A 22,270-nucleotide genomic window follows, 5' to 3' on the forward strand; every position below is an offset into this window, starting at 1 on the left:
TAAAGACATTGCAGATAAGTTTGCTGCTATTGGGGAACCTCTGTCTTACCATGATCATCTTGCATACATTCTCGTAGGTCTTGGCAATGAGTACAACCCCTTTGTAACTTCCATTCAGAACAGAACTGACCACCCCTCCATTGCTGATGTCCTCAGCCTGCTCATCGCATATGACTCTCAACTGGAAACACAATCTGCCATGGATCAACTTCAACAAATCCAAGCCAATGTTGCTCATCTCTCTCTACAACCTCGACGTCCTCACTGGCCACAAACTACCAGATCATCCTTCAGACCTCCTCCATATCTTCTAGGTATTCTCTCTAACCCTCCTTTCTCTACTATGAATGCTACTGATCATACATTTCATAGATCCCCTGCCCGAGCTCCACGACCACCCCCCCCCCCCCCAATAAACCATCACACTTTTCCAATCGGCCACAATGCCAAATTTACAATAAACTTGGCCATACAGCCTTATCCTGCTATAATATTGATAAACCTAAATACAGAACCATTCACCCTCCCCAAGCTCATTTACTCAAACTACACCAACCCCAAATCAACCTTCATTCTATGTCACTGCTTCCCCTGCTCCAAAATCAAATCATCCAAATGAAGGCTGGTATATAGACTCCGGAGCTACTCATCACATGACCCCTGACTTGTCCAACATCCAACAACCTACTCCATATTATGGTGGTGAATAAGTTGTTATAGGAAATGGTAAGTCTCTTCCCATCTCTCACATTGGTTCTTTATATTTTCTGTCCTCTATATCTAGTACTCCGGTTCATCTTCACTATTTCCTTCACACACCTTCAATCTCTCAAAATCTAATTAGCATTGGTCGTTTATGTTATGATAATCACGCTTATGTTGAGTTTTCCCATGACTTCTTTGTTGTGAAGGATCTTCAAACCAAAAGTCCACTCCTCCGGGGCACACTTGATCGTGGCCTATACAAGCTCTCTGTCACTCCACCTGCTCCACGCTCATCCACTTCCTCCTCTCATCCAACTACCTTCATCTCAGCACTCACAGATTTTTCATTGTGGTATCGTCGCTTAGGACACCTCTCCCCTCCAGTAGTTCAGTCTATTTTGTCTAAATGCAAACTGAAGTACAAAAATAATACAAATGTATCAGTCTACAAGCACTGTTAAATGGCCAAGAGCCATCGTTTGCCTTTTCAGTCTTCAAATTCTCGTTCACCCTCTCCCTTTGATATTGTTTGTGCCGATGTATGGGTCCTTCCCCTATCAATTCAGTAAATGGAGACAAATATTTCTTATTGTTTATCGATGCTTTCTCGCAATTTACTTGGATGTATACCATAAATGTGAAATATGAAGTTCTCCCCTATTTCCTCAAGTTTCAAATAATGGTATCCAATCAGTTTTTCACCACTATTAAATCAATCCAAACTAATGAAAGAGGAGAATTCAAAGCTCTCTCACCTATTCTAGACAAAATTGACATAATCCACCGTCTATCTTGTCCCTACACACCTCAACAAAACGACACTGTCGAACGAAAGAACAGACATGTCGTTGTAGTCAGCTTAGCCATGCTTCCCCATTCCTCTGTTTCATATACCTTCTGGCCTTTCGCCTTCCACACAGCCACATACCTTATCAATCAGCTACCCACACCTTTCATTGCAAACAAATCCCCCTATGAAACCTTATACCATAAAACTCTTGAATACCAGCTTCTTAAAGTATTTGGATGCACCTGTTTTTCCTTTCTTCGGCCGTTTAATGACCATAAACTTCAACACCAGTCTCATGAATGCGTCTTCTTAGGATATACCTCTTTGCACAAAGGATATCTCTGTTCCATCGCACAACAGGTCGCATTTATGTTTCTAGGTATGTAGTATTGAATGAAACTGCCTTTCCTTTCCTAGATAACTCTCAACCAATCACTTCTTCTCCACCTCCTTCTTCTCCTATCATTTCCATCCTTATTCCCGTCAATCCCCTCAACCCTTCCTCCTTACATCAGGTTACTGCCAATTCTCAAGGCAACATTGTTCATCACCATGATTCCCCCCATCTACCTTCTTCCATCCCATCTCTATCCTCCTAACCTACACCACCCAGCCAACCTACTGCCCATCTCCCTCAATCACCTGAATCCTCAACCAGTCCACCAACTTCCATCATTCTCTCTCCTTCACCACCACTTAACTCTACCCTCCTAACTCCCTTTGCTTCCCTACATCTGACCCTTCCCACCACTTCAGACCTATCACAATCCCTCCCTCTCACAACCAATAACCATCCCATGATTACATGATAAAAAAATTGACATTTTTAAACCAAAGACTTGGTTATCCGTGGTCATTGACTTGGACAAGACAAAACCAAGATCATACAAGGAAGCTCTTCTTCATCCAAGATGGAAGCAAACAATGCTTGCGGAATATGAAGCCCTCATACGAAATAATACATGGTCTCTCACACATCTGCCTCAAGATCACAAGGTAATTGGCAGTAAGTGGGTGTTCAGACTCAAATAGACTCCATCAGGTGAGATTGCTCGCTTCAAGGCTCGTTTGGTTGCTCAAGGATTCAACCAAGATTATGACATTGATTACTTTGAGACTTTCAGTCCAGTGGTCAAGCCTACTACCATCTGGCTTATGATGTCCATTGCTTTATCTCATAATTGGACCATTCAGCAACTTGATGTACACAATGTCTTCCTCAATGGTGACTAATCTGAGGAAGTATATATCAAGCAACCACCTGGTTTCATAAGTGACCAACATACCAATCATGTCTTACTTCTACACAAGGCTTTGTATGGTCTCAAACAAAGTCCTCGCGCATGGTTTTCAAAGCTCAGCACTTGTCTGATGCAATGGGGCTTCTCAAATGCGAAATCTAATACGTCCATGTTCATTTTCCGCAACTCACACACTTTAATCATCTTTCTCATTTATGTTGATGACATTATTGTAACTAAGAATAGTTCTACAACCATCCAACATTTCATTACCTGTTTAAACACTCAATTTGCACTTAAAGATCTCGGTGATCTATCATTTTTCCTTGGTTTTTAGGTAGCTCGTTCATCAGATCATTTACATTTATCTCAGTCTAAGTACATCTACAACCTACTTGATCATGCACAACTCACTGACTGCAAGCTCATTCACTCTCAAATGGCCATTGGCACCTCCTTGTCCCTCACTGATGGACAATTACTAAAGAACCCCTCTGAATACAGAAGCTTAGTCGGAGCCCTCCAATATTGTACGCTGACCAGACCAGACATCAGTTTCAGTGTCAATAAGCTCTATCAGTTCATGCACACCCCAACAACTTCACACCTTCAAGTAGCAAAACGCCTCATTCGGTACCTCAAAGACACAGCCAATCATGGTATTCTTCTAACCAAATCCTCTATTTTGGCCATAACTTGTTACACAGATGTCGATTGGGTCAGCTGCCTGGATGACAGACGAAGCACAAGTGGATTCTGTGTCTTTCTTGGTTCCAGCCTCATCTCATGGAGCTCCTCCAAGAAAAAGATAGTCTATCGATCTAGTGTCGAATCAGAATATCGTGGTCTGTCCAATGCTGCCACTAAGGTCCTCTAGATCCAATCAGTCCTAACTAAAATTGGTATTAATCGCATCTCCACTCCTCTGCTACTCTGTGACAATCTCAATGCCACATACATGGCCGTCAATCCTGTGCTTCACAATCGGACGAAACATCTTGAGATTAATCTTCATTTTCTTAGAGAAAATGTTGCATCCAAACAACTTTCAGTCAGATTTCTTCCCTCTGAAGATCAACTGGTCGACATCATGACAAAAGCTTTACCAAGTCCTCGTTTTCTTAGTCTAAAGACCAAGCTTACAGTCGCGGCAGGTCCTCATTCGCTTGCGGGGTGATGATAAAAGAATCGTTCACGTCTGCTGATTACAACAAATTTTTCCCTTCGTTTTCCTCTACTTTCCTTCAGCAATTCATTTTCCACTATTTTGGTTGTTATTTTCTCTTTTCTCTTTTCTCTTCCATGGTTGTTATACTTAACCAGTGTTATTATGCCATGTGGCAATATATACGTTAATAAATAGCTACTACACGATGGGCACTATTCATCGTGGAAGGCCGATCGTTTAGTAAATTTCTTTCCTTTCTTCTGTCGTTTACTCTCTTGTCTCTATCATATAGTCTCCTACCTCTATCACTTACACTCTTGCCTCTGTCGTATAGACTCCTACCTCTGTCGTTTAGTCTCTCGACTTGGTCGTTTAGTCTCCGTCTCTCTATCGTTTACAGTTAGGAAGTAGACGTGCTATACAACCTGCATCGTGTTGGAAGACTCCTTATTTATTATATGGAAAGAAAGTCAAGAGACATATCATGGTCTATGGATGGACGTTCTTTATGGTCTTATATTGAGCAAATATTATAACGTGATAATGTCCATATTTGTGTATTTGTGTATATATATTATAGGTATTCTACAGCAATAAAGGTAAGATTTTATTATATTCTAGTTAAACTATAAAAATTATTTTTATTCTTTTCAAAATTACATTAGTACCCTCATTGTTCCATAAACATTTCAAAAATATATTTGAAATAGAAATTATTGTTAGAATCTTGAAGATTGTGAATTGCAATGGTGACATAAAAAATAAAAAATAAAAAAAAAAAAAGTTAATTATTCAAAATTTTCATTTTACGTCACCGTCCCATAATTTTAAATCTCTAACTTTTTTATAATAAAATAAGCCTCGATTTTGAAAAATAAAATAAAAAATTCGGGAGATTTTTTTTTATAATAATTTAATCCATATTATTAATTGGAATTTTGTTCACACTTTTAAATACATCTATACATGGATTTGTTTTGATCTCACAAGATGTCACAGTCAACCTTTCTTTAATTCTATTAAGCGGTGGTATAAACAATCTGTGGAAAGTCAAGGCAATTGAAGGAGTCAAAGCAAAATCTCAAGGTTGTGCTCTTTATTTATTTATTTATTAATTATTATTATTATTATTATTGAAGATTTGAATTGTGTACCATATAATTATAATGTTATATCTCGAAAAGGTTGAATTTGTTAAAATTGAGATGAGAATTGGGATAATTTGATACCTATAAGAAATGTAAATTTGATTAAATATTTTTAAAGTAAACTTTTGGGTAAAAGTGTTCTCTTTATTATGAAATTATTCTTATATTTAGTTACCTTCGACGAAGTTGGGCAAATACATGTCTATAAAATGACTTAAATTTAGGTCAATTTTTATATAATCTTTTACTTGATAACTAAACGATACATGATTTAGAGGAACTCAATTAGTTAAAGTATTATATTTTCAATAAAAAAAAGATTAGAGATTTGAATCTTCTCTCTTACATATTATAATATAAATACGTATTATATCTGATCAAATGACCAGAACTAGATTTAAGGTCAAAATATTCTAATCCTTATCCAATTACCCTTACCAACAATTTTTGAGTAGTTAAACCAAATTCCATCATAAAAATGTTTATTACGATTAGGCTGTAAAAGGGAATTTTAGTTTTAAGATATTCTTTTTCTTTTTAGATTAGCTATTAATTTGATTATAGCTCAATTTGATGAGACATTGTATGTTATAATATATAATTTGCGACTATTCTATAAGTAATCTTTTTAAATTCTTGTGGGTTTCATTCTTTTATTTAGTAGTTAAGCCTTTTCATTTTTTTCCTAAATGGATGATCAATTTGTAGACCAGCCATGACTATTCATTTTTTTTTCTTTTGTGATATCGTTAAATAACATTAGGAAACATTTGGTGCAAGCGCTATCCTAAAATTATAATAACTACCTCTTACTACAGTAAATACTATTTCAAAACTCTTAATTAGTTAAAACCCTAATTTGCTACATTATTTATTACTTGATACCGTTTTTACTATTCTACATACATTTTGTTCTTACTATAGTGTTTACTACTTTTTTTTCTCAAATTAAAATAATTTATACCTCATACACATACTATTATAATTCAACTATAATATTTTATAACTATAATAACTAACTTTTGGTGTTTGAATCTCGGCCTCGAAGTAAGCAAAAAAAATTATCCATTATCTTCTTTGGAAGTCAAAAGGGTCAACCATCTACTTCAGTTTTGTTTTTATTTTCCTTAAATCCTCACCGACGATTGTTGGAACCCCAAAACGATGACGTTTGGTAAAGGATAAGACTTTTCTGGTTTTTGTGAACCTGTTTAAAAGCTATATTCCCAATGCCAAAGTTTTCCCATAAAAGCCTTAAAATTCCCCAAACTTAGAAACAGGGATTTTGATGGAGCCAAATGGGAATGATTTGATAAGCAATTTACCTGATGAGATTCTTTACAAAATTTCATCTTTCCTACCCTTTGAATCAGTTCTTCAAACTACCTTCCTTTCGAAAAGGTGGAAGAATCTTTGGAATGAGATTTCAATCCAAAATGGAGCTCTTGAAGATCTCTCAAATGCAGCTTCAAAATTCCTTTTCCATCATTTCAATCACTTCAATCCATTGAATCATTTCAAAAAGCTTCAATATCAGTTTGGTAATGGCAAAGCTCTGTCTCTCTCTGTTGTGTCAAATCAAAAACTTCACTTACATTTCTCTTCTCACAAACATGAATTTCCAAGCCAATTTGGCTGGAAATTGAATCTGAATTATGATCACCACCAGCTTTCTCATTCAGCTTTCTTTGTCAAAACTCTGTGTCTTAAATCAGTAAGCCGTCTTACGACCGAGGCGGTTTCATCATTGGTTTCTTGTATTTCTTCTCTTGAAAACTTGAAACTCATTGAATGCAACGGATTGCAATCATTTTCAGTTAGTTCTAGTTCAAAGCTGCAAAGCTTGATAATCTTAGATTGTCTGCAGTTGGAGTTTCTTCACATTGGATGCTCGAAACTCCGGTCGTTTCGATATAGAGGGTTGTTTCCTCACATTCGGCTCGATTATCATTTTAACATGGAAGATGTTATGCTTGATTGCAGACAAGGTCTTGGATACATGTATAAGAGTAATGAGTTTGATCCAATTCTGTTGACAGTAAAGAATGTTGAAACACTCACTCTATGTAAATGGACTTTTGAGGTATTTGCATAGTAGATTTTACCCTTCAATTGGTGTTTGTTTTTTTTGTTTCTTTTATATCTGTTGGGTACTTTGTTTCAGTTGTTTTAGTTGTTGTTGCAGGCTTTGATCTTTCCTTCTCTTTCTTGGAACTTCAAATTTTATAAGCTGAAAGAGTTGTGGTGGATTGATGATTCAAAAGAAAGCTTCAATGCCAATCCATTGATTGCCTTCCTCAATTTATGTCCTGCTTTAGAACGTCTCTTCATTACGGTACTTCATTTAACGTTTCTCGAAAGTTTTAATATACAGATGAGAGCATGTTTGAAATGACTTTTCAAGTTGAATACGATCATATGACCAAGTAACCATTATAACTGTGTAAATTTTGCTGACTATGTGTAGTTCGATCTGGAAAGTTACCGCATTTCGGGCATGGATGCATTTTCAAAGAACACTAACGGGGAAGTTCGACTCGGGCAGCTCAAAGTTGTGATTTTGAAGGGATTTACAGGCCAGGATTATGAAATATCATCAAAAGAGCAACTGAATATTGCAGAGTCAGATGGAAATTTCTTGATGAACTTTACTGAAGTTTCTCCTTTTTAGCTGAAGTTAAAAGGTGAGAGTAACTTGGAAATTACTTAAATATGGTTTAAAAAAAAAAGCAAAAGGATTGGTCTGTTTGAAGAGTTTATTGTTTCTCTAGGACCTGCAATAATGTTTTGATGTATACTAGCTAGTTTAACTGTTAATAGGAATCGTATTATAATTCAATTTAATATGTTATATTGACAGGGTATTTGAATTTCCCACCTAAAAAAAAAGAAGATATTTTTACTGTTACAGAACAATTGAACTACAAATGTTGATGGGTCGATGTTACGAAAAAATGGTTTTGAAAATTCATTTGGTCCATGAAATAACAAATTAGTTATCGACTTTGATTTGTAATGATTTAGTTATATGAATTTTTAATAAGAAACAATTTAGCTGTACTTTTTTTAATAACATTTTTTAAAATATATATATATATAAGAGGAGGTGGGAGATTGGAACAATAAACCTCTTATTCACTAATATGTATCATACGACGGTTGAGTTGTGTTTGCTTTTGCGATCTTTTGGTTGTCAAACACTCCAATTTTTTTTCTTTTTCAAAATGACTTATTTTCAAAGTTAAACATTTAAAAAGTTGAACCAATGCACCCTTAGTATCATTTTTCTTAATTCATGTACCTAATATGAAAATTCTATTTTTAGTGACCTCACCAACAAAAACTTATCACGGAAGAAACGTTGCCATGTCAACTTTAAACTTAAAAGGTTAAAATTGCAATTGATTAATTTTAACTTTTCTCGAAAGTTTTAATATATAAATGAGAGCCTATTTGAAATGACTTTCCAAGTTGAATACGAGCATATATGACCAAATAAGCATTATAACTTTGTGTTATGTGTAAATTTTGTTGACTATGTGCGGTTCGATCCCGAAAGTTACCGCATTTTGAGCATGGATGCATTTCAAGCATGTAGCAAAACAATTGAACTACAAAAGTTGATATGCTTAATGTTTTTTTTTAACAAAAAAGTTTTGATTTTTAGAGTAGAAATTAGGTTAAAACATAGATAATTTTTATTTGATTTTTCTTTTTTTTTAAAAAAAAAAAAACTCATTTGGTCCCGTGAAATAACAAATTAGTTATAGACTTTAATTTGTAAAGATTTAGGTCCCGTTTGGTAACCATCTGGTTCTTTGTTTTTGTTTTTGAAAATTAAGCCTATAGACATTACTTTCATCTCCAAATTTATTCCTCTATTATCTACGTTTTACCAATGGTTTAAAAACCAAGCCAAGTTTTGAAAAACTAAGGTCTTGTTTGGTAACCATTTTGTTTTTGAACATTAAGCCTATGGATTTGGAACAACATGTTAGTGCAAAACCCGAAGAAATTGGAATGTCATTCTAAAGTATGGCTATTTGTAGGATATTCCAAAGAAACAAAGGGTGGTTTGTTTTATGATCCTCAAGATGATAAAGTGTTTGTATCGATAAATACTTTATTTTAGGAGGAAGACCATATAAGAAATCATCGACCTCGTAGTAAACTAGTATTAAATGAGATGTCTAGAGAAACTATAGACAGATCTACAAAAGTTGTTGATCAGGTTGATCCTTTAATGGGTCTTGAAAAGAACTACATTTTAGTACATAAGTCCCTCAATTTTATACTATCAATTTACTTAATATGTCAATTGTATAGGTAAAATAGTTCCAAGAGCATTTTAGAGCTATTACAATAAAATTGGGTTAAATTAGAGCAAAAAGGACAAAAAATATAGCCAAAGAAGCCAAAATCGAGTAGTGGATCAAAAAAAGAGAAAAAGAAGGAAGAAAATATGAAAATGTGTATTTGTTTGCCAACCGACATCTTTGTGCGTCACAAAAGCAGATTTCTGTTATCTGTCATTATTTGTTTGTCATTAAAAGGTCAAGGCAGAATGCTGATATATAGAGCAACGTTGCAACACTATGGATTTTGATGAAAAGGTAAAAAAAACACGTGCACCTACGCAAGGGAGCATTGCAATACTTCCTATCAGCGTTGCAACACTGCGACATCTGTGTAAAAGCAGTTTTTTACCCGTTTTTATGAGAGAGACCAATTTTTACGATTTTGAGAGCTTTTCTTTATATTTGTTTAGAGAGATTTCCGTAGTTTTCTTCAATTCTTGTACAAATTCTTGCAAGACTCAATGGATTTCTTGAAGACTTTGCTATTTCATGAGTAGGTAAGTTTTTTTATCTTTGGGATTATGTTAGGTTAGCCAATTCTTGAGACTTTTTCATTCAATTGCTTCTTGTAATTTGTTGCTCTTGAATCTTCTTGCTATTAATTTCAATATCTAATAGAAATGAGCTGATGCCTCAATCTTGTTAAATTTTTGTATGAAAAAATTACATGGCTCTATAGTATAATTGTAATTAGGTTGCAAGAACTAGTGATTTTGATGGAAAGTTTGGACTTCTTTTTCTATTTTCTTGAAAAGTTTATAACATTCGTATTAATCATGTTTGATTTTAGTCTTTTTAATTTCAAGAATGTCATAGTTGAGAAAACCCAAAAAATGCATGCAATTTAGGAATTAAATGTGGAATGTCTTTAGGAAGCATTTATGAACTAAATTGGGATTAATTGATCAATTTAGGTTAACTGGCTAATTAGGCCATTAGGGCTTAGTCTTAATGAACTATAGAACAATTAAATTGCTTGAAATCAATTAAGTCTATGATAGAATTATGTTAATCTACATAAAATCCCCAAGATCTTTTTTCCATTGAAATTCTTGTATAATTTCTTTCATACTCTCTCTCATTAATCTAATAACCAAAATTTCATATCAGTTCTTATTTTACTTTTACTTTGTTTCTTAAAACCAACAAACCCCCCGCCCCCTTTTCAATTTGGATTTCAAAACTCAATTTTGTCAATTAATAAAGATTCTCTATGGATTGGCCTCGTGCTTCCACCATTACTACGTGTTAGTATTAGAAGTTGTGCATGTTTTACAAATTTTATTTGATTTGAGTTAAGTTAAACTAACGACATTGCTTTTAGCTCGAATAAATTGGTGTCGTTGTCGAGGAATTGTGCAATTGGCTTATTTTTCTTTTGAAAAATGGTTTCAAATTTTTGTTAGAAAATTTTAAATGTCTAAAATTTTGCTTGTATTTTTACTAAAAAGAGTGTATCATCAAGATTTTTATCGATAAGAAAGAAATGATTGTGTAGAAATCTAATGAGAATATAAAACAAAATGAATGTGATTCTTTTATTTTGTGTTTTCATGCATTCAATCAATCATGCATTTATTTATTTATAGCAAAATAATCTTTTGGAGCATAAAAAAGAAATCATGATTCACAATCTCAAAGTTATCATTATAGAGCCACAAACATATAGTCAGGATATCAAAATATCAAAATGACAAAATCTAAATCTAACCCGAGCTCAGATGCTCAAGAGTTCCAGATATGCATTTATATATCATTATAGAGAAAAAAAAAATTAAGTAGGGCTCATTTTTTCTATGAAAAAAATAAAAAATATGCAAGTAATGTTTCCTACCCCCAACTTAAAAATTGAACATTGTCCTCAATGTTTAAACTATGCATATATATTCAAGAACAAAAAATAAGAGATATAGAGAGAAACTTCCCTAGTTTTTGTGATTGCTTATTCTTTTGATTGTGAGAATTCTTTGTTTTGTTTTTTTTTTTTTTTTTTTTGTTTTTTTTTTTTTTTTAGCTTTCCTTTATTTTGAGTTTACCTACAAAGAAAAATAAAAATAAATTATTCTTTCATTCTTTTATTTATTAACAAAGTATGCTAAGAAATACAAAAATAACAAAGGAAGAGAAAAAAAAAAGAGAAAAAAAAATTGAAAATGAAAAGAAAGAGAAAATCCATCATGTTTTGTAAATTTTTAGTGTCACTTGCTCGACGTCGGTGAAGAGGGGTATCACATGTACGAGGGATTAGTCAAAAGCAAGTCCAATTGAACTTTGTTTACATTCCTTCGTTGTAGGCTTTAAGCCTGTACCTATTCACCTTGAAAAATTTTCCTGTTTCAAGGAACATCAAAATTCTCGGTCTTTTTAGACCCTTTCTTCTTGGGATTCTTGAAACAACTACCTAAGGATTTGCTCTTCTTAGGAGATGGGAGAGTCTTGGACTCAATTCCTTTTAATTGCACTTAAACAGAGCAAAAGTTAGAATCCTTATTTTATTTATTTATTTATTTATTGTTAGTAAAAATAAATTTAGAATTAGAATCCTGAGTTGAAGGTTTTTCTTTCAAACAAACTTTGTTTTGAGATTTTGAATTTATTTTTAAAGTATTAGAATTTTGGTAAAAATTGTTGGAGGAATTTAAATCATCATATTTTAAAGAAGATTGATCATTTTTGCAAATTTCAAGAGAATAATTAGAAACATGCTTTTTGTTTGAAACATTATGATCGCAAAAATTAAGAGATGCATGAGAAGAATTATGGGAAATCCAATCAAAGTCATAATCTATAGAGGGAGCTACCAAACAATCAAAATTTTCATACAACATGGAATCAACAATATCATCTATCTCATCATATCAATGGAGCAAAGAGACAAGTACTCTTCTAAAAATTTTATGGCATCATAAATGTTGAATGTTTTTACTTCTCCATCAAATTCTACCGAAAAAGACCCTTTATCTACAAAAGTTGTTAATTAGACTAGTCCTTCAACATGAGTTGTTGATGGAACTGGTTTATCATATCCTTCTCAAGAATTGAGAATGTCTAAATGTAGTGGGAGAGTTATTCAACAGCCTGATCGGTACATGGATTTGGTTTAGAGGATCCATTGACCTTTAAACAGGCAATGGAGGATGTATATTGAGACTAATGAATAAAAGCCATAGACCTTGAAATGGAGTTTATGTATTTTAATTCAGTCTAGAAACTTGTAGATCAACTAGATGGGGTAAAACTTATAGGTAGTGGATCTATAAGAGAAAATGAGACCAAGCTAGTAAGGTACAAACTTACAAAGCTAGATTCGTGACAAAAGGATTTGCCAACAAAGAGGGGGTAGACTATGAAAAAACCTTCTCTCTTGTTGCCATGATCAAGTCTGTTATAATACTTTTATCCATTGTCCCCTTTTATGATTATGAAATATGGCAAATGGATGTCAAGACAACATTCCTGAATGGTTATCTTGAAGAAAATATTTATATGTCTCAACTAGAAGGGTTCATTGAATAGGATCAAGAGCAAAAGATTTGCAAACTTAAAAGATCCATTTATGGGGTAAAAAGAAGCTTCTCAATCCTAGAATATAAGATTTGACATTGCGATCAAATTTTATGATTTTGAACAGAATGTTGACGAACCTTGTGTTTACAGGAAAATGTCAACAAAACTATAGCTTTTTTGGTACTATATGTTGTTGATATCCTACTCATTAGGAATGAGATATGATTCCTTGCTGACGTCAAAAGATGGCTAGCATCGCAATTTCAAATGAAAGATTTAGGAGATGCACACTATGTTCTTAGAATCCAAATAGTTCAAAATCGCAAGAATAGAATGCTAGCACTATCTCAAGCATCTTATATAGACAAGATGTTGTCTAGATATAAAATGCAAAATTCCAAAAGAGGTTTATTGCCTTTTAGACATAGAATTCATTTGTCTAAAGCATAGTGTCCTAAGACACCTTAAGAAGTTGAGGATATGAAAAGAATTCCTTATGCATCAGCAGTCGGGAGTTTGATGTACGTCATGTTGTATACACGTCCAGACATATGCTTTGCAGTTGGAATAGTCAACAGGTTTCAATCCAATCCTGGATATAGTCATTGGACTATCGTTAATAACATCCTCAAATATCTTTAGAGAACGAGGGACTATATGCTCGTGTATGACTCTAAGGATTTGATTCTTACTGAATACACTTATTCTAATTTTCAGACCGATTGGATTCTAGGAAATGTACTTCAGGATCAATATTCACTCTGAATGGAGGAGTTATAATCTGGAGGAGTATAAGACAAAGTTGTATTGCTGACTCCACCATGGAAGTGGAATATGTAGCTACATGTGAAGAAGCCAAAGAAGCAGTTGGTTTAGAAAGTTCTTGACCGATTTGGAAGTGGTTCCAAATATGCTTCTGCCATTCACCCTCTATGTGATAATAATGGAGCAGTTGCCAATTCATATGAACCAAGAAGCCATAAGCGCAGAAAGCACATCGAGTGCAAGTACCATCTCCTCCGGGAGATAGTACACCGAGGAGACGTGATAGTCACGCAGATAGCCTCAGAAGACAATTTAGTTGATCCACTTACAAAGGCTCTCACGGCTAAAGTTTTCAAGGGTCACCTAGTCGGACTAGGACTACAAGCTTCATAAATCTAGGGCAAGTGGGAGAATTCATGGGTAAATAGATGCTCTAGTTTACTGTATGCATTTTCTCATACTCAACATTGTATATTTGTATATAATTAAACTCACTGGAGTTTTAGTCTGAGTGGGAGTTTGTTGGGTTATATGTCCTAAAACTCGCAGTTTGTAAACTTTAAACATATTCTATTCATGATAAAGATGTTATTGATATTTTTTCAATAAAGTTGTTATTGAATATATAAATTGCACTTATAGATTTCTAAATCCAATAAACTAACGAACCCATAGCTATAACATGAATACTTAAATTTTATGTAGAGACATAAAAGAGGATCAAGTTTGAGTATATAGCCAAAACGGTTTATAAGTATATAGATAGGGTTTGGTACTTTATCCTGGAGACACTATAGATGCAGCCCGTTTTGTATATTGATACAAACGATGTGATCCCAAAGTCATTCTTGTGGAGACATGCGAGTAGAGGCATCATATGCAAAAGATGTTTGTATAAGACCAGGCTACGGAATAGTCATTTTTCTTTATAACGAATGTTTACTGTTAAAACTGATTATTTCAATTCGATGACCTAAGGTAACTTGATCTCAATCTTGAGCTAATTATGAAACTCTTATTTATTAGACATTATCCTTTAATCTACATGAGTGAGAGTGGCTCAACATTGCCGCTCAATAAGCCTCCCATTTTCGGGGTAACATCAGATAGATAACTGGGAACATAGTCCTGCAAGATGGAATTCACTCCTACCCATCTTAGGGTTAGTAGATGGGTTGTTCCTTTAAGTACTGACTCTTGGTTTTGAAAAAAAAATGGGTCTGGTCCTCTTTAGGATTGAGAGAGACTCGATTTATTGGTGAGACCATAAACCAATTGTTCATTTGAGAATCAGTGGAGACTTAAGGAGCAAGACGTATTACAGGCATAAAACGGTAATTTTCGCCTTGTTGTAATTGTGAAGGATCGACTTACTGATTATGGTTAAATCAAGTGGACAGAAATATATCTACAGTGAGGAAAGTGCAACTACTGAGCTATAGTGTAGTATTTTAGTAGTTAAAGAATGTTGATTTATTCGATTTAAAGAGTTAAATCAATTAATCTCAAATCGTTGGAGTTCATGGTCTGTAGGTTCATTATATCCCTCTACTAGCTCATAAAAGAATTAAACCTTAGAATAATGTGTTGAGAGAATTTGAAATATTCGAATTCAGTTTAGGGTTTGGATTATTAATGTTTGATTATCGAATTAAACAAATTGGAGGATTTATATATATATATATATGTGGATTCATATTTAAGTTAGTTGTTTTACTAATCTAATATTAGATATTAAATTAATTAATATTTATTTATTTATCTATTTAAACAAATTAGGTTTTTGAATTTATGAAATTCAAAAACCAATTTAAACAAGTTAGGTTTGTCATACTACAACCACACTTCCAAAATTAAGTTGTTGTTATGAGTTTTGTAACCTAGGTGTTAAAATTATCTAAGTTAGGTTTGGAGCTGTATAACATTATACTGGTTGTAATAAAATAAGTTAAGCCAAAGAGCTATTGTTATTTTATACTCGACTTTGAGGTTATTTGTAAAATAGGTTTAGAATGGGTAGTAGGTATCACAAAAGGGTGGTATCTGCCGTCTGCATGCCTCATTTTAGGCTTGAGAGATAAGCTTGGGAGGGGGTGTGACAATACAACTTCCTCTTAAGAAAAATCTTGTTGTGAAGTGATTTGTCTTCATACAATTTTGTGAGATTCCCAAACTCTCCTTTGCGGTTTTCTTCTCCTCAATGCTTGACAATACGTTATCAGTTAATACTAGATGAATATTTGCCATAGCATTTCTGCCCATTCCGTTCCACTTGTTATCATCTGTGATCTCTGCGGACCTCTCATCAATAATGAAGAAGAAGAATGAAGAGAATATCACACACAGTGATTTACATGAAAAACTCCTAAACAAATTTGAGTACAAACCACATGCAATGATAGCTATATAAAATAGGAGTTACAAACATTCTTTCTTATAAAGGAACACCAAGCTCTCTTACAAGAAGAAACTCTCTCGATTTTATCACACTCACTTGTTGGAGGTTTTTGGGATGGTTTGACAACTATGGATTTTCACCTATTTATAGCCCAAAGAAACTTGGCCATCAAGCAAATCCAATGACCGCAAATTGTTCTTAATAAATGTGAAGGATCCAATGGCTCCAATTGTCCTAGAGAGATGTGAATATCTAATGACCATGAATTGATATTGGACAAAGTGTAAGATTCAGTAGCCCAAAATTATCTCCAAGAAATTTCTTTAATAATAAATAAGCTTCTTGAAAATTTATAAGAAATGTAAGAAATGTCTCCAAGCAAATCCAATGGCCGTGAAGATGCAAATCATTGTAAGAAATGAGAAAGAAATATGCTTAATTTGAAAAAAAAAAATTGTTTATATTGATTTTTTAATAAGTAACAATTTAGTTACCATACTTTTCAATTGCATCTTGTTTATTCGTTTTTTTAAAGTACAATAGGGGGTGAAAGATTCAAACAACATACATTTTTTTTGCTAATATATGCTATATATTAACTGAATTGTGCTTGTTTTCGCTACGACATTTTGTTTTTAGTTCTTTTTTGTCGCATTCTTCTTTTCTCAATTTTTTTAATATCAATCTTCTTGGAAGAAAAAAAAATCAAAAGCATTTCAATGGTATAAAAATAATCAATATACACAGTTGAATGAGAAATTTCGACGAATCACGAGTTTCTACATCATCAATGAAAACCCAAGCCTATTGAAAAAATTATAAGTTGGATTAGGCCAAGTAATTAAAGTCGTTGGGGCCCAACCCAATTCAAACCCATTGTGAAAATTTTGTCTAAATTAAAGATTAAGCTCAAGCCCAGTATTTCGGCCCAACAACAAATGAGCCCAAGCCTAACTTTAGCCTAAACCCAATTTTGGTCCAGTAAAGTAATTAGGCTCAAGCTCATGTAAGGCCCATGAGAAACCTCTATAAATAGAGGCATTATCTATTCATTTGGGAGGGGATGGGAAGAATTGAAGATAAAATCTCCCTGAAGATCTGAGGTCTGAAGCTCCAAAGATCTTAATAATATAACTCCTCCAAAGTTTTGAAGATCAGAAGTTAGCTTTGAATATTAGAAGACATATCAAAGCTCTTTAAGATAAGAAGACACTAAAACTTTGAAGATCACAAGACATATCAAAGCTCTGAAGATCAGAAGATACTAAAGCTCTGAAGATCAAAAGACATATTAAAGCTCTGAAGATTTAAGCTCCCAAGATCCAAGACTCGAGCTCTCAAGTGCTAAAGACCGAAGCTTCTCAAGCTTCGAAGACTGAAGTTCTCAAATTCTGAAGAATTAAAGATCTAAACTATTTGAAGCTTTGAAAATTAAAGGATTTCAACAAGTTGATCGTATCTTCACAACCTATAAACTGAAGATTCAATCTCCGCAAACCCAAGGGCCAGACCCAAGCCCACCTGTGAATTCTATAAACAGAGAAGCTCTCCTCATTTGGAGGGGTCAACAATCCTACACTCTAGAGAGTTTAGAGGGAATTCTACAATCAGAAGACTCCTTGACTCCTAAAGCTGACCACGCTTCAAAACTGAAGTCCTTTGAAGATACAGGCATTCTGAAGACCGAAGTCCTTTGAAGATACAAGCATTCCTCCAATACTCGAAGCTCAAGAACATCCACATGCCCCGCTTCTATATATCAAGCATATGCATTCAATCGAGAGAGAATCATAGGATCAAGTACTAGAGATCGAGAAAAAAGTTTCTGTGAAAGCCTCATGCAAACACTAATCATCCAAGAAGATCAACAAGCCCAAAGCCGATCACCCAAGAAGATAAAAAAGCCTAAAGGCCGATCACCCAAGAAGATCAAAAAGCTCAATGGCTGATCATCCAAAAAGATCAACAAGCCCAAAGGCCGATCACCCAAAAAGATCAATAGGCCCAAAGGCCGATCACCCAAGAAGATCAATAGGCCCAAAGGCCGATCACCCAAGAAGATCAACAGGCCCAAAGATCGATCTTCCAAGAAGATCAACAGGCCCAAAGGCCGATCGTCCAAAAAGATCAACAGGCCCAAAGGCCGATCGTCCAAGAAGATCAACAAGCCCAAAGGTCGATCGTCCAAGAAGATCAACAAGCCCAAAGACCGATCGTCCAAGAAGATCAACAAGCCCAAAGGCCGATCGTCCAAAAAGATCAACCAGCTTAAAGCTTATAGATTATTTTGAAAGTATCAAAATACTATCTATTAGAGATTGTACTCACTTTTCACAAAATTAATACGAACACAAAATTCAAGTTCCACAAAATAAAGTTCTTTTGAAATCTTCGCCTCCAAAGTCTGGCGTGGCTCGTTTCGCCTACAAAGTCTGGCGTGGCTCGCTTCGCCTACAAATTCTGGCGTGGCTCGCTTTGCCTTCAAATTCTGGCGTGGCTTGCTTCGCCTCCAAAGTCTGGCGTGGCTCGCTTCGCCTACAAATTCTGGTGTGGCTCGTTTCGCCTCCAAATTCTGGCGTGGCTCGTTTCGCCTCCAAATTCTGGCGTGGCTCACTTCGCCTCCAAATTCTGGCGTGGCTCCCCTTCGTCTCCACAAGTCAAGCGTGGCTTCCCTTCGTCTCCACAAGTCAAGCGCGGCTTCCCTTCGTCTCCACAAGTCAAGCGCGGCTTCCCTTCGTCTCCACAAGTCAAGCGCGGCTTCCCTTCGTCTCCACAAGTCAAGCGCGGCTTCCCTTCGTCTCCACAAGTCCTTCGTCTCCACAAATCAAGCGCGGCTTCCCTTCGTCTCCACAAATCAAGCGCGGCTTCGCTTCGTCTCCAAAAGTCAAGCGCGTTGTTAAAATAATGGTGAATTAAAAAAAAATTAAGCATAAAAAAGGAGAGGGCAGAATTGCAAAAAAAAAAAAAAAAGTTAGATTCAATTCATTATCTAAATTTGATTAAATTTGACTTGTTAAACAAAAGGTGGAAACAAAACATAAAAAATGGGGTAAAAAAGAAGAAGAAAAAGAAATAAAAAAGAAAACAACAAAGAAAACAACAAAGAAGAGTAAAATAAAAGGGAAAATTAAAAAAAAAAACATATGAAAAAAAAAAAAGAAAAGAAGAAAAGAAGAAAATAAAAGAAAAAAGAATGAAAAAAAAAAAAGAGAAAAAAAGTAAAAGGAAAGAAAAGAAAAAACTGAAAAATGTGAACAAGAAAAAAAAATGTGAAACAAGAACAACAAAAAAATGAAAGGAAAAAAAAGTGTAAAAAGAAAATTCCGAATAAAAAAAGAAAGGAAATTAAGAAGAATTTTTTTTTAAAAAAAAATGGTTAAAAGATAAAACCAAACCTTTATTAGAAAAAAAATCTAAACCTTTCTTCTTTTCTACACATCCACCGCTCCCTAAAATTTCTCTCACTTCCCACTAAATCTATCACTACTATGTCACCCCCTCCCAAGCTCATGTCAGCAGACATTATCCTTTTCTCAAGCAAATTCACACGAATCCACACCATCATCATTTGCGACGAGTGCTTCGAATGGTGGTAAAAGAATTTGCAGGAAAAAAATTTTGAAAGCGAGGAAAACAAGGAAGAAGAAAGAAAGATTAAGAAAAGAAAAAGGGTTTTCATAAAAGGAAGAAATTAAAAAAGAAAAAAAAAAGAAGATTCTATTCTCTTTCTCTCTAACACATCATCTCAACACCATGAGAAACTGGTGATAAAAAAATCCCGTAGAAGCAAAAGCTGATGGCGTCAGTGACCACACATCAAGTGTGACGTAATGCTGATGGGTCCCAAAGGAGATGATCAACCACAAAAGCCTTAAAAAAGGTGGGAAAAAAGAAAGATTGAAAGCATGTTGAAGAAATTAGAAAAGAAAAAAAGTAAAAGAAAAAAAATAAAAGAAAAAGAAGATCATGAGAGAGTGCTTTGTTTCCATCGACTCGGCGAAGCAAAACAAGTAGCATAAAAAAAAGCTGAAGAAATAATAAAAAAAAGCTCCTGAAGAAGTTTTCAGAGATGCAATGGAGATAATTCACCCAATGTGAATTCTATGAGGTTTCTGAGTTCAATTTATAGATGAATAATCAAAAGTGGTTAAGATTTAAAAGACAAATTTGGAGAAGAAATTTAGATTTTAGATTGGACTAAACACATAGCATTTGAGAAAATCTAACAAATTTTGAGTTAGATTGATATATATATATATATATATATATATATATATATATGGGATTTATCCAAATTAACAAAAAGAAGGTGGTTTTACCGTCGACAAGTTTGAAGGCCCATATTCAACTTCACTAAAAAAAAATAATAATGATAATAATAATTTAGGTCAGAATAAGATTTGAATCCATATTTATCCAAATCTCAAGTTCAAAGTCCTAGATTATCCAAGCTTCAAGTCAAAATTAGTTTGAGATTGTAATTCTATCCGAATCAAATTTTGGATTTCAATTTCTGCTAAAATTCAAATTTGGACATTCCAAATTTTATTTCAATTTCATCTAGGTTTGTTAGATCCATATCAAATTGTAGTAAGATCTAAAACTTCTCTCAAATTAAAATTTGGCCATATTCCAAATTTTATTCAAAATCAAATTGTTCAATTTTAAGATTAAATTGTGGATAAAATCTCAAATTTGAGCATCTTCCAAATTTTATATCAAATTCATCTGGTTCTCTCATCCCTATTTTCATATCAAACTGTGGGAAAGAACTAAAATTTATCCCAAAATGAAATTTGGTCATATTCCAAATTTTATTTTAAATTCATATTATCCAACCTTGAGTTTTTATCTTCAATCAAAATAAATTGCGGATAAAAAAAAAGTTTCAATTGGTCTTTTATTAAAATTTAGCATATCTGAAACCAAGATTGATCGAGATTCAATTTCACCCCAAATTCTAGCCAAGGTTTGGGTACCAACAAAACTTCACCCCAATGTCAAGACCTTGGCATACCTAAATGTTGTCTCAAAATAAAATATAGGCACATTCCAAACATCCACCAAATCAAAGCTGAAGGCAAGAGAAAGACAAAATCACAAATTCTACTTCAAATTCATATGAAGAATTGAATATATTCTAAATCTAAAAAAATGATTGTTAAAATTTGGGATATTAAATTAAATTTTCAATTAAGGTGGAACATAAATTCTACTTTAGTTCAAATTAAAGTTTACTTGGGAGCAAGAAAGTCAAGGACTAAAATTCATCTTTTGTTTACTTGGCGAAAGTATGTCAAGCAAACAAAATTTCAAATCAAAATTTTGAGCTAATTTTCATATTTTGATCATGATGATGCATTAAATTAAAAGAGTCAAAATCATACTTTGATTTCAAATTATTTTTTTCAAGATTCACACACCGTATAGACGTGCATAAATCTCGAAAATGGGCATTTGTTGAATGAGAAATTTTGGCAAATCACAAGTTTCCACATCATCAATGAAAGTTCGAGCCTATTGAAAAAATTATAAGTTGGATTGGACCAAGTAATTAAAGTCGCTGGGCCCAACCCAATTCAAACCCATTGTGAAAATTTTGTCTAAATTAAAGATTAAGCTCAAGTCCAGTATTTCGGCCCAACAACAAATAGGCCCAAGCCCAACTTTAGCCTAAACCCAATTTTGATTCAGTAAAGTAATTAGGCCTAAGCCCATGTAAGGCCCATGAGAAACCTCTATAAATAGAGGCAGTATCTCTTCATTTGGGAGGGGGTTGGGAAGAATTGAAGACAAAAGCTCCCTGAAGATCTGAAGTCTGAAGCTCCAAGGATCTAAGTAACATAACTCCTCCAAAGTTTTGAAGATCAGAAGTCACTAAAGCTTTGAATATTATAAGATATATCAAAGCTCTTAAGATAAGAAGACTTAAAACTTTGAAGATCAAAAGACATATCAAAGCTCTGAAGATCAGAAGATACTAAAGCTCTGAAGATCAAAAGACATATTAAAGCTTTGAACATTTAAGCTCCCAAGATCCAAGACTCGGGCTCTCAAGTGCTAAAGACCGAAGCTTCTCAAGCTTCGAAGACTGAAGTTCTCAAATTTTGAAGAACTAAAGATCTAAACTATTTGAAGCTTTGAAGATTAGAGGATTTCAACAAATTGATTGTATCTTCACAACCTACAA

General features: G+C 34.0%; 1 protein-coding gene across 1 annotated transcript; it reads left to right on the top strand.

Annotated features, from left to right (window-relative positions):
* The first annotated feature begins 6,259 nt into the window (after nucleotides 1-6,259).
* LOC120081709 (F-box protein At2g39490-like) lies at nucleotides 6,260-7,916 on the top strand. The gene is made up of 3 exons (XM_039036801.2): nucleotides 6,260-7,135; nucleotides 7,238-7,387; nucleotides 7,520-7,916. The coding sequence occupies exons 1-3, from the start codon at nucleotides 6,341-6,343 to the stop codon at nucleotides 7,721-7,723; spliced, it is 1,149 nt and encodes a 382-aa protein (XP_038892729.1). The 5' UTR covers nucleotides 6,260-6,340; the 3' UTR covers nucleotides 7,724-7,916.
* The last annotated feature ends 14,354 nt before the right edge of the window (nucleotides 7,917-22,270 follow it).

Source organism: Benincasa hispida, chromosome 7 (assembly GCF_027475165.1).
Source record: "Benincasa hispida cultivar pf3 chromosome 7, pf3_genome.v1.1, whole genome shotgun sequence".
NCBI classification, from domain to species: Eukaryota; Viridiplantae; Streptophyta; class Magnoliopsida; order Cucurbitales; family Cucurbitaceae; genus Benincasa; species Benincasa hispida.

Bases quoted from the DNA above. Each gene is read 5' to 3' on its own strand.
- LOC120081709 (XM_039036801.2), top strand. From the start codon at position 6,341: ATGGAGCCAAATGGGAATGATTTGATAAGCAATTTACCTGATGAGATT. The intron at 7,136-7,237 runs GTATTTGCATAG...TTGTTGTTGCAG, and splicing joins TATGTAAATGGACTTTTGAG to GCTTTGATCTTTCCTTCTCT. The intron at 7,388-7,519 runs GTACTTCATTTA...GACTATGTGTAG, and splicing joins TAGAACGTCTCTTCATTACG to TTCGATCTGGAAAGTTACCG.